The 14,442-nt window shown below is 39.4% G+C and overlaps 1 protein-coding gene across 1 annotated transcript in view; it reads right to left on the reverse strand.

Annotated features, from left to right (window-relative positions):
* Positions 1-422: 422 nt before the first annotated feature.
* Positions 423-14,442, reverse strand: part of LOC128689836 (uncharacterized) — a 54,262-nt gene continuing 40,242 nt past the window's right edge. Inside the window, exons 2-3 of the mRNA XM_070087674.1 lie at positions 9,668-9,736; positions 423-1,145 (exon numbers count right to left, since the gene is read on the reverse strand). Of these exons, the coding sequence (XP_069943775.1) occupies positions 589-1,029 (441 nt within the window). The 5' untranslated portion in view covers positions 1,030-1,145; positions 9,668-9,736 and the 3' untranslated portion in view covers positions 423-588. The remainder of the gene's footprint in view (positions 1,146-9,667; positions 9,737-14,442) is intronic.

Here is a 14,442-nt window from a genome sequence, read left to right on the forward strand (position 1 = left end):
AGATAGTAGGAAGTATTTCTTCAGTCATAGAGTTGTAAGGCAGTGGAATAGCCTAGAAAATGACGTAGTGGAGGCAGGAACCATACACAGTTTTAAGACGAGGTTTGATAAAGCTCATGGAGCGGGGAGAGAGAGGGCCTAGTAGCAACCGGTGAAGAGGCGGGGCCAGGAGCTAGGACTCGACCCCTGCAACCACAAATAGGTGAGTACAAATAGGTGAGTACACACACACACACACACACACACACACACACACAGAGTTGACCCCCACACAATGATATTAATCCGTTCCTGAGAGCTCATTGTTATGCGAAATTATCGTTATGCGAATTAATTTTCCCCATAAGAAATAATGGAAATCAAATTAATCAATGCAAGACACCCAAAAGTATGAAAAAAAAAAATTTTTACCACATGAAATATTAATTTTAATACACACAAACTAAAAAAGACATGCACAGTTACATGACACTTACCTTTATTTAAGATCTGGTGATGATTGATGGGATGGGAGGAGGAGAGAGTCTTAGTGTTTAGAAGGGGAATCCCCTTCCATTAAGACTTGAGGTGTCAAGTCCTTTTCCGGGGTTACTTCCCTTCTTCTTTTAATGCCACAAGGACCAGCTTCAGAGTCACTGGACTTCTGTTGCACAACATATCTGTCCATAGAGGCCTGTACCCCCGTTCCTTTATGACTTTCCTAAAGTGGTTCACAACATTGTCAGTGTAATAGTCACCAGCACGGCTTGCAATAGCTGTGTTAGGGTGATTGTCATCAAAAAAGGTTTGCACTTTAAGCCACATTCCACACATTTCCTTAATCTTTGAAGTAGGCAACTTCTTCAATTTCTCTCTCCCCTCCTCCGAAGCAGTTTCCTCAGGTCTGGCCTCATGCTGATGAAGATGATCTAGCAGCTCATCAGTGGTTAGTTCTTCATTGTCCTCCTCCACCAACTCTTCCACATCATCCCCACTAACCTCCAACCCCAAGGACTTTCCCAATGCCACAATGGATTCCTCAATTGGCATAGGATTCCCAGGGTTAGCCTCAAATCCTTCAAAATCCCTTTGGTCTACACATTCTGGCCACAGTTTCTTCCAAGCAGAGTTCAAGGTCCTCTTAGTCACTCCCTCCCAAACTTTACCTATAAGGTTTACACAATTGAGGATATTAAAGTGATCTCTCCAAAACTCTCTTAGAGTCAGTTGAGTTTCTGAGGTCACTACAAAGCACCTTTCAAACAGAGCTTTTGTGTACAGTTTTTTGAAGTTTGCAATAACCTGCTGGTCCATGGGCTGCAGGAGAGGAGTGGTATTAGGAGGCAAAAACTTCACCTTAATGAAGCTCATGTCCCCAAAAAGTCGCTCTGCCAAGTCTGTAGGATGACCAGGGGCATTGTCTAACACCAGGAGGCACTTAAGGTCTAATTTCTTTTCAGTTAGGTAATTTTTCACATTGGGGGCAAATGCTTGGTGTAACCAGTCATAGAAAAAGTCCCTAGTGACCCATTCCTTACTGTTTGCCCTCCACAGCACACACAAATTAGCCTTGAGGATATTCTTTTGCCTGAACGCTTCACTTTGCAATCACCACTAGCATTGGCACACATGAGAAGAGTAAGCCTGTCTTTCATAGGCTTATGTCCTGGGAGTGCCTTTTCCTCCTGAGTAATGTACATCCTGCTTGGCATTTTCTTCCAAAACAGGGCTGTTTCATCACTATTAAACACTTGTTCAGGTTTCAGTCCTTCACTGTCTATGTACTCCTTGAATTCCTGCACATATTTTTCAGCTGCTTTGTGGTCCGAACTGGCAGCCTCACCATGCCTTATCACACTATGTATGCCACTACGCTTCTTAAATCTCTCAAACCAACCTTTGCTGGCCTTAAATTCACTCACATCATCACTAGTTGCAGGCATTTTTTTAATTAAATCCTCATGCAACTTCCTAGCCTTTTCACTTATGATCACTTGAGAGATGCTATCTCCTGCTATCTGTTTTTCATTTATCCACACCAATAAGAGTCTCTCAACATCTTCCATCACTTGCGATCTCTGTTTCGAAAACACAGTTGAACCTTTGGCAAGAACAGCTTCCTTGATTGCCATTTTCTTGGACACAATAGTAGCGATGGTTGATTGTTGTTTACTATACAACCTGGCCAGCTCGGAGACACGCACTCCACTTTCATACTTAGCAATGATCTCTTTCTTCATCTCTATAGTAATTCTCACCCTTATTCCTGTAGGGTTGGCACTAGAAGCTTTCTTGGGGCCCATGGTCACTTATTTTGCAGATAAAATCACCAAAAACACTGTAATAATATGAAATGTTCCAATTGTATGCTTGGATGTTACCGCGGAGGCTGGCTGGTAAACAATGCCACCGGCGGAACATGTGAGGCTGGCTCAGGCCGCACATTAGATGCGTCTCGGACGAATAGCGTTGAGCGGGTTTTTTAGCGGTATGCGAGGCAAAATCTTAGCGATAAAATGTATCGGTATGCGGATTTAACGTTATGTGATGCCAACGGTATGCGGGGGTCCACTGTATATATATATATATATATATACAGTGGACCCCCGGTTAACGATATTTTTTCATTCCAGAAGTATGTTCAGGTGCCAGTACTGACCGAATTTATTCCCATAAGGAATATTGTGAAGTAGATTAGTCCATTTCAGACCCCCAAACATACACGTACAAACGCACTTACATAAATACACTTACATAATTGGTCGCATTCGGAGGTAATCGTTATGCGGGGGTCCACTGTATATATATATATATATATATATATATATATATATATATATATATATATATATATATATATACACAGATACCATCCGACTTACGACCGAGTTCTGTTCCAACAAATCGGTCATAGGTCGAAATGGACGTAAGTCGAACCTTACTACTGAATATCAACATCACATTTTTGTAATGATTTATTTTATTGTTTTATTTTGGTATTTCACTTTTTACTTCACTTTTTATGCTGTTAGTACTGTATTTTATACTGAAAGGTTTAGGATACACACAGTGTACAACACAAACAGTTGTTTATTTCCCAGAAATTTGGCACAGAAAACACGGTCGTAAGTCGAATGGTCGTATGTTGAGCAGGCTGTAAGTCGGATGGTAGGTGTGTGTGTGTGTGTACTCACCTATTTGTACTCACCTATTTGTGGTTGCAGGGGTCGAGTCCTAGCTCCTGGCCCCGCCTCTTCACCGGTTGCTACTAGACCCTCTCTCTCCCCGCTCCATGAGCTTTATCAAACCTCGTCTTAAAACTGTGTATGGTTCCTGCCTCCACTACGTCATTTTCTAGGCTATTCCACTGCCTTACAACTCTATGACTGAAGAAATACTTCCTACTATCTCTCTGACTCATTTGTGTCTTCAACTTCCAATTGTGGCCTCTTGTTTCTGTGTCCCCTCCCTGGAACATCCTGTCCTTGTCCACCTTGTCTATTCCACGCAGTATTTTATATGTCGTTATCATGTCTCCCCTGACCCTCCTGTCCTCCAGTGTCGTCAGGCCGATTTCCCTTAATCTTTCTTCATAGGACATTCCCCTTAGCTCTGGAACTAACCTTGTTGCAAACCTTTGTACTTTCTCTAGTTTCTTGACGTGCTTTATCAAGTGCGGGTTCCAAACAGGTGCTGCATACTCCAGTGTGGGCCTGACATACACGGTGTACAGTGTCTTGAATGATTCCTTACTAAGGTGTCGGAATGCTGTTCTCAGGTTTGCCAGGCGCCCATATGCTGCAGCAGTTATCTGATTGATGTGTGCTTCCGGAGACATGCTCGGTGTTATACTCACCCCAAGATCTTTCTCCTTGAGTGAGGTTTGCAGTCTTTGGCCACCTAGCCTATACTCTGTCTGTGGTCTTCTGTGCCCTTCCCCTATCTTCATGACTTTGCATTTGGCAGGATTAAATTCGAGAAGCCATTTGCTGGACCAGGTGTCCAGTCTGTCCAGGTCTCTTTGAAGTCCTGCCTGGTCCTCATCAGATTTAATTCTCCTCATTAACTTCACATCATCTGCAAACAGGGACACTTCTGAGTCTAACACTTCCGTCATGTCGTTCACATATACCAAAAATAGCACTGGTCCTAGGACCGACCCCTGTGGGACCCCGCTCGTCACAGGTGCCCACTGTGATACATCATTACGTACCATGACTCGTTGTTGCCTCCCTGTCAGGTATTCTCTGATCCATTGCAGTGCCCTACCTGTTATATGCGCCTGATGCTCTAGCTTCTGCACTAATCTCTTGTGAGGAACTGTGTCAAAAGCCTTCTTGCAGTCCAAGAAGATGCAATCAACCCACCCCTCTCTCTCTTGTCTTACTTCTGTTATTTTATCATAAAACTCCAGAAGGTTTGTGACACAGGATTTGCCTTCCGTGAATCCGTGCTGGTTGGCATTTATACTCCTGTTCCGTTCCAGGTGTGTGTGTGTGTGTGTGTGTGTGTGTGTGTGTGTGTGTGTGTGTGTGTGTGTGTGTGTGTGTGTGTGTCTATATATACAGGAAGGCCCCACTTATACGGCTGGTTAGGTTCCAGGCTACCGCCGTAAAGCGGAAACAGCCATAAAGTGGAACACCCTTTTTTTCCACTTACAAATGCATACAAACACTAGATAACAAGTTTACACTAACATATATTAAGTTAGCAATAGAACCAGGCATCAAAAAACAATAAAAAGTACAATACACACATAGTGCACTCATTACTTACCTTAAAATATTTATAGTCCTAATCTAGGGTGAGACAAGTGGTATTTATTGTAAGAAATCAAGTGTGGTATGTATGGTAGTCAGCCAGGCTACCATACCAGGCCACCCCACCCACACATACAATTCTATGATATTTAAGCATCCCAGAGCAATAAAATGTATATACAGTTCACTCATTACTTACCTTAAAATATAGGGTGAGATGAGTAGTATTTATTGTAAAAAATCAAGTGTGGTATGTATGGTAGTCAGCCGGGCTACCATACCAGGCCAACCCACCCACACATATATTCCATGATATTTAAGCATCCCAGAGCGATAAAATGTATATACAGTTCACTCATTACTTACCTTAAAATATTTGTAGTCTTAATGTAGGGTCAGGAGTAAGTAAATGAGATAAAACGAATAAATGAGAGAGAGAAAGAATGAGTGCATGAGAGAGGACAGGCGCAGAGTTATGTAAACAAACCAGGCGAAGGTAAGTTTTGTAAACGAAGTGTACACGTCTGGTTTGTGTACAAGTTACATTGTGTACAGGTTGTCTCTACATTGATATGGTAGAATAAATAAAGAAGAACACTCCCATTCTCATGTAACATCATTTTAAGAAGAAATGATGCTCTGAGTGAAGGCAATGGAAATAAGTCACTCTGTCTGACTTTTTTGGGTTATCCTAGGTTCTCTACACATATGTTGTTATGTATGATAATCTATGTAACTGTATTTGTGTATACCTGAATAAACTTACTTACATACATACGAAAGGAATAATTTTCTACAGTTACCCCCAGTAACACATTTTCTCTTATGTTAGATTAGAGAAAATGTTATTCTTGGCATCACTTGTACAAGTTATCTGGCTACGACATCTCATATTTATGTTTATTTATTCTATTGTAGAGTGTATTTATCATCTTTTTATGTTATGTATCGTGTTTATTATATAATTTTGAAAAAATATCATGGATGGATTAATGAAAATGTGTATATTAACGTAATATACAACATTTAATAAGACTCGGTGATTATTATTATTATTATTATTAGCATTTCTAATATGGCGTCACTTGTGCAAGTCGTCTGCTACCACATCTCATATTTATGTTTATTTATTCTATTGTGGGGTGTATTTATCATCTTTTTATGTTATGTATCGTGTTTATTATATAATTTTGAAAAAATATCATAGATGGATTAATGAAAATGTGTATTTAACGTAATATACGACATTTAAATGAGACGATGATTATTATTATCATTACTAATATGACGTCTGGAGACATAAGACACTCTTACTGATTTTAATGTGTACCTGCATGCCAGCACAGTATGTAAGTTTATTTAAGTACAGGTATACATAAGTATAATTATCAGAGTACAGGAGGAAAATCATTTTGAGAAGAAATGATGCCAGGAAGGCAATGGGGAAAGGTCATTTGACTTTTTTGGAACCAGGTTCTCACATAAAGTTTTTTGTAATGTTATGAAATTTTTTATTAATTTTTTAAAAAATATCAGGAGGGATTAATGAATATGTGTTTTTAAATGAATTAAAAAATTTTTAATGATAAACTAAAATTTTTTAAAAGTTAAACAAAAAAACTGAACAGGTTGGGGCCCATCACCTAAAAAAATAGAGGGAACGGTCCTTTTTTTATTTCTTATTCTTTACTTTTAAAGAGTTTGTGAAACTTTGTTTTTTATAAATTTTTAAATTTTTATTATAATAATTAAATAAAGAACAAATACTTTTACATTAAAAAAGTTGGGTACAGAATTATAGCTATAAAGTGAAGGCTTTAAAGGAATATTTTTCACAGTTACCCCTTATAACAGGTGACGGGCTAGGAAAAGGGAACTTTCCAAAAAACTTTTAAAAAAACCGTTTGGGAAAACCCTTTTAATATTTTTTAAAATTTTTTTATACTGTGGGGTAATGATATGTTTGTGTGTTAAAATGTGTTTCTTATAAAATTTTTAAAAAAACATAATAGATTGGGAAATGTCATTTTAAAAGAATATGCGAATTTAACCCCCAAGAGATTATTATTTATTTTTAAATTATTATTATTATTATTATTGAATTAAGAGTAGAGAGATTTAGTGTTTTTAAACCCCTTTTTAGGTCCAACCAAATCTGGAGTCCCCTTTTAGTGTCCAAGAATTTTCAAAAAAAATTTGTTATTGTTTCTTATGAAATGTAGAGAATCTTTTGTAAAGGGAATAAAACAAAAATACGGGGAAAATTTGGGGGAAAATTGACGAAATTATTTCTCCGCGAATTTTGATGTGTCAGTTTTTTTACGAATCGGGGATTTTGGTTAATTTGACTCCCATTTTTAGGCCAATTAATTTTTTCCAAACAACCAAATTCCTTGGGATTTCACTAGGTTTTTTCATTCCCCCCGATTGACACAAGAAATCGCCAAAACCCAAATGGGTTTTCCCCAAAAAAAAAAGTGAAAAGGGAAAGTTAAATTTGGGAAAAAAAAATTTAAACAAAGTTTAAAATATCTAATTTAAAATAGGGGGCCAGGGAAAGAAAAATGTAGGGAAATTCCCGGGACTAAACTAACATTTTCTGTTCATTAGTTATGTTTTTGAGGCTTTCAAATAAATTCCATTTTATTTTTATTACATAATGAATTTTTTTCCAAAAAAAATAGAAGATTTACTTTTTATGAAAATTTTAATAATTGTAAAATATCATCACCATATTTGTGTTTATTGACCTAATTAGCTGAGTTTTTAGACGCGGGGGGTCCTTTTCATTTTTTAAAATCGCAAAAAATTTTTAAAATTTTCCCCCATTTTTAGCCCTTTTTTAACCATTTCCCAAAGCCAAAAAACCCAAACAAAAAACATCTCTATTTCGTAATATGTCTTCCATTCATCAAATTATATATATATATATATATATATATATATATATATATATATATATATATATATATATATATATATATATATATATATATATATATATCTATACAGTGGACCCGCAACCAGCAATGGCATCGATTTACGATAAATCTGACTAGCGATACATTTTAACGCAAAATATTTGCCTCAACTAGCGCTTAAAAACCCGACCAGCGCTATTCATTCCGTACCATACGCGTCCACTTTGGCCTGAGCACGCCTCACTTGTCCCTTGGGTGCCAGTGTTTACAAGCCAGCCAGCCACCGCGGTCGCTTCCAAACATACAACAACTGGAACATTTCATATTATCACAGCCTTTGTAGTGATTGCACCTGCAAAATAAGTCACCATGGGCCCCAAGAAAGCTTCTAGTGCCAACCCTACAGCAAAAAGGGTGAGAATTACTATGAAGATGAAGAAAGAGATCATTGTTGAGTATGAAAGTGGAGTGCATGTCTCTGAGCTGGTCAGGTTGTATAATAAACCCCAATCAACCATCGCTACTATTGTGGGCAAGAAAACAGCAATCAAGGAAGCTGTTCTTGCCAAAGGTGCAACTATGTTTTTGAAACTGAGATCGCAAGTGATAGAAGATGTTGAGGGAAAGTTATTGGTGTGGATAAATGAGAAACAGATAGCAGGAGACAGCATCTCTCAAGCGATCATATGTGAAAAGGCTAGGAAGCTGCATGACGATTTAATTACAAAAATGCCAGCAACTAGTGATGTGAGTGAATTTAAGGCCAGCAAAGGTTGGTTTGAGAGATTTAAGAAGTGTAGTGGCATTCATAGTGTGATAAGGCATGGTGAGGCTGCCAGTTTGGACCACAAATCAGCTGAAAAATATGTGCAGGAATTCAAGGAGTACATAGACAGTGAAGGACTGAAACCTGAACAAGTGTTTAATTGTGACGAAACAGGCCTGTTTTGGAAGAAAATGCCAAGCAGGACGTACATTACTCAGGAGGAAAAGACACTCCCAGGACATAAGCCTATGAAAGACAGGCTTACTCTGTTGATGTGTGCAAATGCTAGTGGTGATTGCAAAGTGAAGCCTTTATTCTTGTATCACTCTGAAACTCCCAGAATGTTCAGGAAAAACAATGTCCTCAAGGCTAATTTGTGTGTGCTGTGGAGGGCAAACAGTAAGGCATGGGTCACTACGGACTTTTTCTATGACTGGTTACACCATGCATTTGCCCCCAATGTGAAAAATTACCTAATTGAAAAGAAATTAGACCTTAAGTGCCTCCTGGTATTAGACAATGCTCCTGGTCATCCTTCAGACTTGGCAGAGCGACTTTCTAGGGACATGAGCTTCATTAAGGTGAAGTTTTTGCCTCCTAATACCACTCCTCTCCTGCAGCCCATGGACCAGCAGGATATTTCCAACTTCAAGTAACTGTACACAAAAGCTATGTTTGAAAGGTGCTTTGTAGTGACCTCAGAAACTCAACTGACTCTAAGACTAAATGCTAAATACTCAGTATACATTTACTCACCTATGCACTCCCACATCATAACTGAAACAATCACACTGAACCTTTTATCCATTGTTGACAGGAATATAATTGAAACATTGTTTTTCACAAAAGCATTTTAGAATATAAATACGTATATCTTTGTATTATACATATTTTGATTCATTTATAATTAATATTCTACTGTACAACTATGAAATACTACTTCTTAGCATTAAGTACAATGTAAGCCAATAATGTTAAGTTGGGCCATAATGCCTAGGCATAATAGAGGCTCTCTTTGCATTGCAACCCACTATTGTATATACACAATCTCAATGTACTGTTTGCAGAGACATTAAATAAATAAATAAATAAATAAATAAATAAATAAATAAATAAATATATGTATTTTATCGTTCTGGGGTGCTTTAAATGTTGTATGTGTGTGGGTGGGGTGGGGTGGGCTGCACTGGCTGACTACCATACTTACAACACCTGACTTCCTACAAATAAATACGACTCACCTAGAAAGAGATGCTCCCTATACAGACGAAAGTGAAGAGTCACAGAGCTGCTGAGAGGGGCCAATATATCTGAAATATGAAGGGAGGCACTGGTCAATGAAATGGCAAATATCGAACTTAGGGTGAAGGAATCTTACAGGAGACAAGAATCACAAGAAGAGCTAAAAGCCATAAGGAAATTAAAAGAAAAAAAAAATACTTCTTCTCTTATGCCAAATCTAAGGGAAAAACAACATCTAGTATTGGACCCCTGCTTAGGCGGGATGGGACATACACAGACAACAACCAAGAAATGAGTGAGATACAGTGGTCCCTCAATAATCGTCCGGCTCGATATTCATCCTTTTCGGAAATTGTCACGTTACTCTCAACCAAACATTGGCTCGCAAATGGTCTGTTTACTCGCTAATTGTCCTTCGTTCGGGACGCATACTCATGCTCTGAGCTGCCTCGGCCTCCCTTCCCAGCCAGTGTGCCATTGTTTACAAGTGAGCAACAGTCCCCTCACTTATTCATACAAAATATTTCATTATATTCTATTCATTTTAGTGCTTGCAAGTGCTAAATAAGCTACCATGGCTCCAAAGAAAGCTCCTAGTGCCAAGCCTTTGGTAAAGAGAGTGAGAAATACGACTGAATTTAAGAAAAACATCATTGAACAAAATGAAAGTGGCGTATGTGTAGCCCAACTGGCCAGGATGTATAACAAATCCCGTACAACCATATCTTCCATCGTGGCCAAGAAAAAGGAAATCAAGGAAGCTGTTGTTGCAAAGGGGGTAAATATGCTGACAAAAATGAGATCACCAGTACTCGAAGATGTTGAGAAGTTATTACTGGTGTGGATAAACGAGAAACAATTAGCAGGAGATACTCTTATGACGTCAATTATTTGTGAAAAGGCTAGGCAGTTGCATGACGATCTGGTAAAGAAATTGCCTGCAACGAGTGCTGATAATTGTGAATTTAAGGCCAGCAAAGGTTGGTTTGAGAGATTTAACCTGTAAACAGTCCAAACGTATACATACGTTTTTTTTTTTACATTTGAAAAAGTGTAAAAAAACTTTGATCTACTTTTTTTTTTTTGTTATATTTGAAAATATGTAAAAAAAAAAAGTTGATCTACTTTTGGAGCACTATGCATGTGAACGTAGATCTGCTTGGACAGTTTAAGGGTTAAGAAGCGTAGTGGCATACACAGTGTGATAAGGCATGGTGAGGCTGCCAGTTCGGACAAAATTGCAGCTACAAAATTTCTAAGTGAATTCAAGGAGTACATAGAGGCTGAAGGACTGAAACCTGAACAAGTGTTCAATTGTGACAAAACAGGCCTCTTTTGGAAGAAAATGCCAAAGAGGACCTACATTACTCAGGAGGAAAAGGGACTGCCAGGACACAAGCCTATGAAAGACAGGCTGACACTCATGTTTTGTGCTAATGCTAGTGGGGATTTCAAAGTGAAGCTGTTACTAGTGTACCATTCTGAAAATCCCAGAGCATTCAGGAAAAACAATGTTATGAAGAGTAAATTGTGTGTGTTTTGGAAATCTAATAATAAGGCATGGATCACAAGGGAAATTTTTGTCGAGTGGTTCAATGAAGTGTTGGGCCCTAGTGTGAAGAATTACCTCCTGGAAAAGAAATTGGATCTCAAGTGCCTCCTAGTAATGGACAATGCACCTGCTCATCCTCCAAACTTGGATGACCTAATTCTGCAGGAGTTTGGGTTCATCACAGTAAAGTTCTTGCCCCCGAATACCACTCCTCTCCTTCAGCCCATGGACCAACAGGTCATTGAAAACTTTAAAAAACTCTACACGAAAGCAATGTTTCAAAGGTGCTTTAATGTAACCTCAGACACTCACTTGACCCTAAGAGAGTTTTGGAAAGAACACTTCAGTATCCTCCATTGCATAAGCCTTATAGGTAAGGCTTGGGAGGGAGTGACTACCAGGACTTTGAACTCTGCTTGGAGAAAATTGTGGCCAGATTGTGTCCACAAGAGGGATTTTGAAGGGTTTGTGACTCACCCTGATGAGCCTATGTCAGTTGTGAACTCTATTGTGGCATTGGGGAGCTCCATGGGGTTGGATGTGAGTTTGGACCATGTGGAAGAGTTGGTGGAGGACCACAAGGAAGAACTAACCACTGAGGAGCTGCAAGAGCTTCAGCAGGAACAGGAACAGATCACAGCTCAGAATCTTGCTGCAGAGGAGGAGGAAGAGAGATGGAAGAAGGTGCCTTCTTCGGAAATTAAGGAGATTTTTGAAATGTGGGGTAGGATGGAAAGATTTATGGAGAAACATCACCCTGAGAAGGATGTTGCAAGCCATATCAGCAACTTGTACAGTGACAGAGTCTTGGCCCATTTTGGGAAGTTTTAAAGAGACACCAGAAATAGAACTCTCTGGACACTTTTTGTGAGACAGTACTCCAGTGACTCTCAAGCTGGTCCTAGTGGCATTAAGAGAAGAGAAGTAACCCCAGAAAAGCACTTGATACCTGAGGTGTTGATGGAAGGGGATTCCCCTTCCAAACAGTAACTAATCCAATGTCCCTCCTCCTCCAGTCTTCCATACACTAAGAAGAATCTCCAATAAAGGTAAGTGTTATGTTTCATTCATCATGTCCCATTGTATTGTTTATGTACTACATCTATATTTCATGTAAAAAAATTTTTGTTTTAATACTTCTGGGTGTCAGGAACGGATTAATTGTATTTACATTATTTCTTATGGGGAAAATTGATTCGAAAATCGTCTTTTTCGATGATCATGGCACTTCCAGGAACAGATTAACGACGATAAATGAGGGACCACTGTATTAAAGTCCCAATATGACTCAGTGTTCAGTGAGCCACTGCCCAGACTAAGGGTCGACAATCCAAATGAATTCTTTATGAACAAAACCCAAAATTTGATCATCTCAAAAATCTAGGATATTGTCCCAATTCCACAAGATTTTGAAAAGGCAGTAAATGACATGCCCATGCACTCTGCCCCAGGCCCAGACTCATGGAACTCAGTGTTCATCAAGAATTGCAAGAAACCCCTATTGCTTGCCTTCAGCATTCTATGGAGAGGGAGCATGGACACAGGGTCATCCCACACACACTAAAAACAACAGAAATAGTCCCACTCCGCAAAGGTGGCAGTAAAGCAATTGCGAAGAACTACAGACTAATAGCACTAGCATCCCATATCATAAAAATCTTTGAGAGGGTTCTAAGAAGCAAGATCGCCAACCACCTAGATACCAATCAATTACACAACCCAGGGCAACGTGGGTTTAGAGCAGGTCGCTCCTGCCTGTCCAAGCTCCTGGACCACTATGTTGAGGATAAACAATATGTATATGTAGTATACACAGACTTTGCAAAAAGCTTTCGATAAGTGTGACCACGGTGTAATAGCACACAAAATGCATGATAAAGGAATAACAGGAAAAGTTGGTAGATTGATCTGTAACTTCTTGATAAATAGAACACAAAGAGTAATAGTAAACAGAGCAAAGTCCCAGGCAGCCTTGGTGAAAAGCTCTGTTCCTCAAGGCACAGTACTCGCTCCCATTCTATTCTTCATTCTCATTTCTGACATAGAGATGTAAGCCATAGCTCCGTGTCTTCCTTTGCAGATGATACCTGGATTGCCATGGCGGTGACCTCCATTGAAGACACTGCAAGACTCCAAGTGGACATCAACCATATCTTCAAATGGCCCACTCAAAACAATATGAAGTTCAATGAGGAGAAATTTCAACTACTCAGACATGGAAGACTTTAGGAAATTAAATATGTATCAGGGTATAAGACAAATTCTAACCATACAATAGAGCGAAAAAGAAATGTGAAGGGCCTGAGAGTGACAATGTCAGAGGATCTCGCCTTCAAAGACCACAACAATGTATCTACCTCATCAGCTAGGAAAATCATAGGATGGATAATGAGAACCTTCAAAACTAGTGATGCCAAGCTGATAATGACACTCTACAAATCACTTGTTCTCTCTAGGCCAGAATACTACTGTACACTAATGGCCCCCTTCAGGGCTGGCGACACTGCAAACCTGGAGAGCATACAAAGAACTTTCACAGCACACATAAGTATGATAAGGCACCTAAATTACTGGGAACGGCTGAAGGTCCTTGATCTGTATTCCCTGGAATGCGGGCAAGAGAGATACATGATAATATACACTTGGAAGGTTCTGGAGGGATTGGTACCAAACCTGCACATGAAAAGCACTCCCAACGAAAGCAAAAGACTTGGCAGGAGATGCAACATTCCCTCGATGAAAAGCAGGGGCGCCATGAGTACATTGAGAGACAACATAATAAGTGTCCAGAGCCCAAAACTGTTCAGTTGCCTCCTAGTATACATAAAGGGGATTACCAATAGACCCCTGGCTGTCTTCAAGAAGGCACTGGACAGGCACCTAAAGTCAGTGCCTGACCAACCTGGCTGTGGCTCATACATCAGTTTAAATGCAGCTGGCAGTAACAACCTGGTTGATCAGACCCTGATCCACCATGAGGCCTGGCCTCAGACTGAGCCACGGGGAAGTTGACCCCTAAAACTCTCTCAACGTAAACTCCAGGTAAACCTCTCACTCTACATTAAGACTACAAATATTTTAAGGTAATTAATGAATATACTGTATATGTATTTTATTGCTCTGGGGAGCTTTAAATGTCGTATATTACGTGTGGGTGGGATGGGCTGCCCTCGCTGGCTACCAGACTTCCCACAACTGGCTTCCTACAAATAAATACGACTC

The sequence above is a fragment of the Cherax quadricarinatus genome, chromosome 22, assembly GCF_038502225.1.
Source record: "Cherax quadricarinatus isolate ZL_2023a chromosome 22, ASM3850222v1, whole genome shotgun sequence".
Taxonomy (NCBI): Eukaryota; Metazoa; Arthropoda; class Malacostraca; order Decapoda; family Parastacidae; genus Cherax; species Cherax quadricarinatus.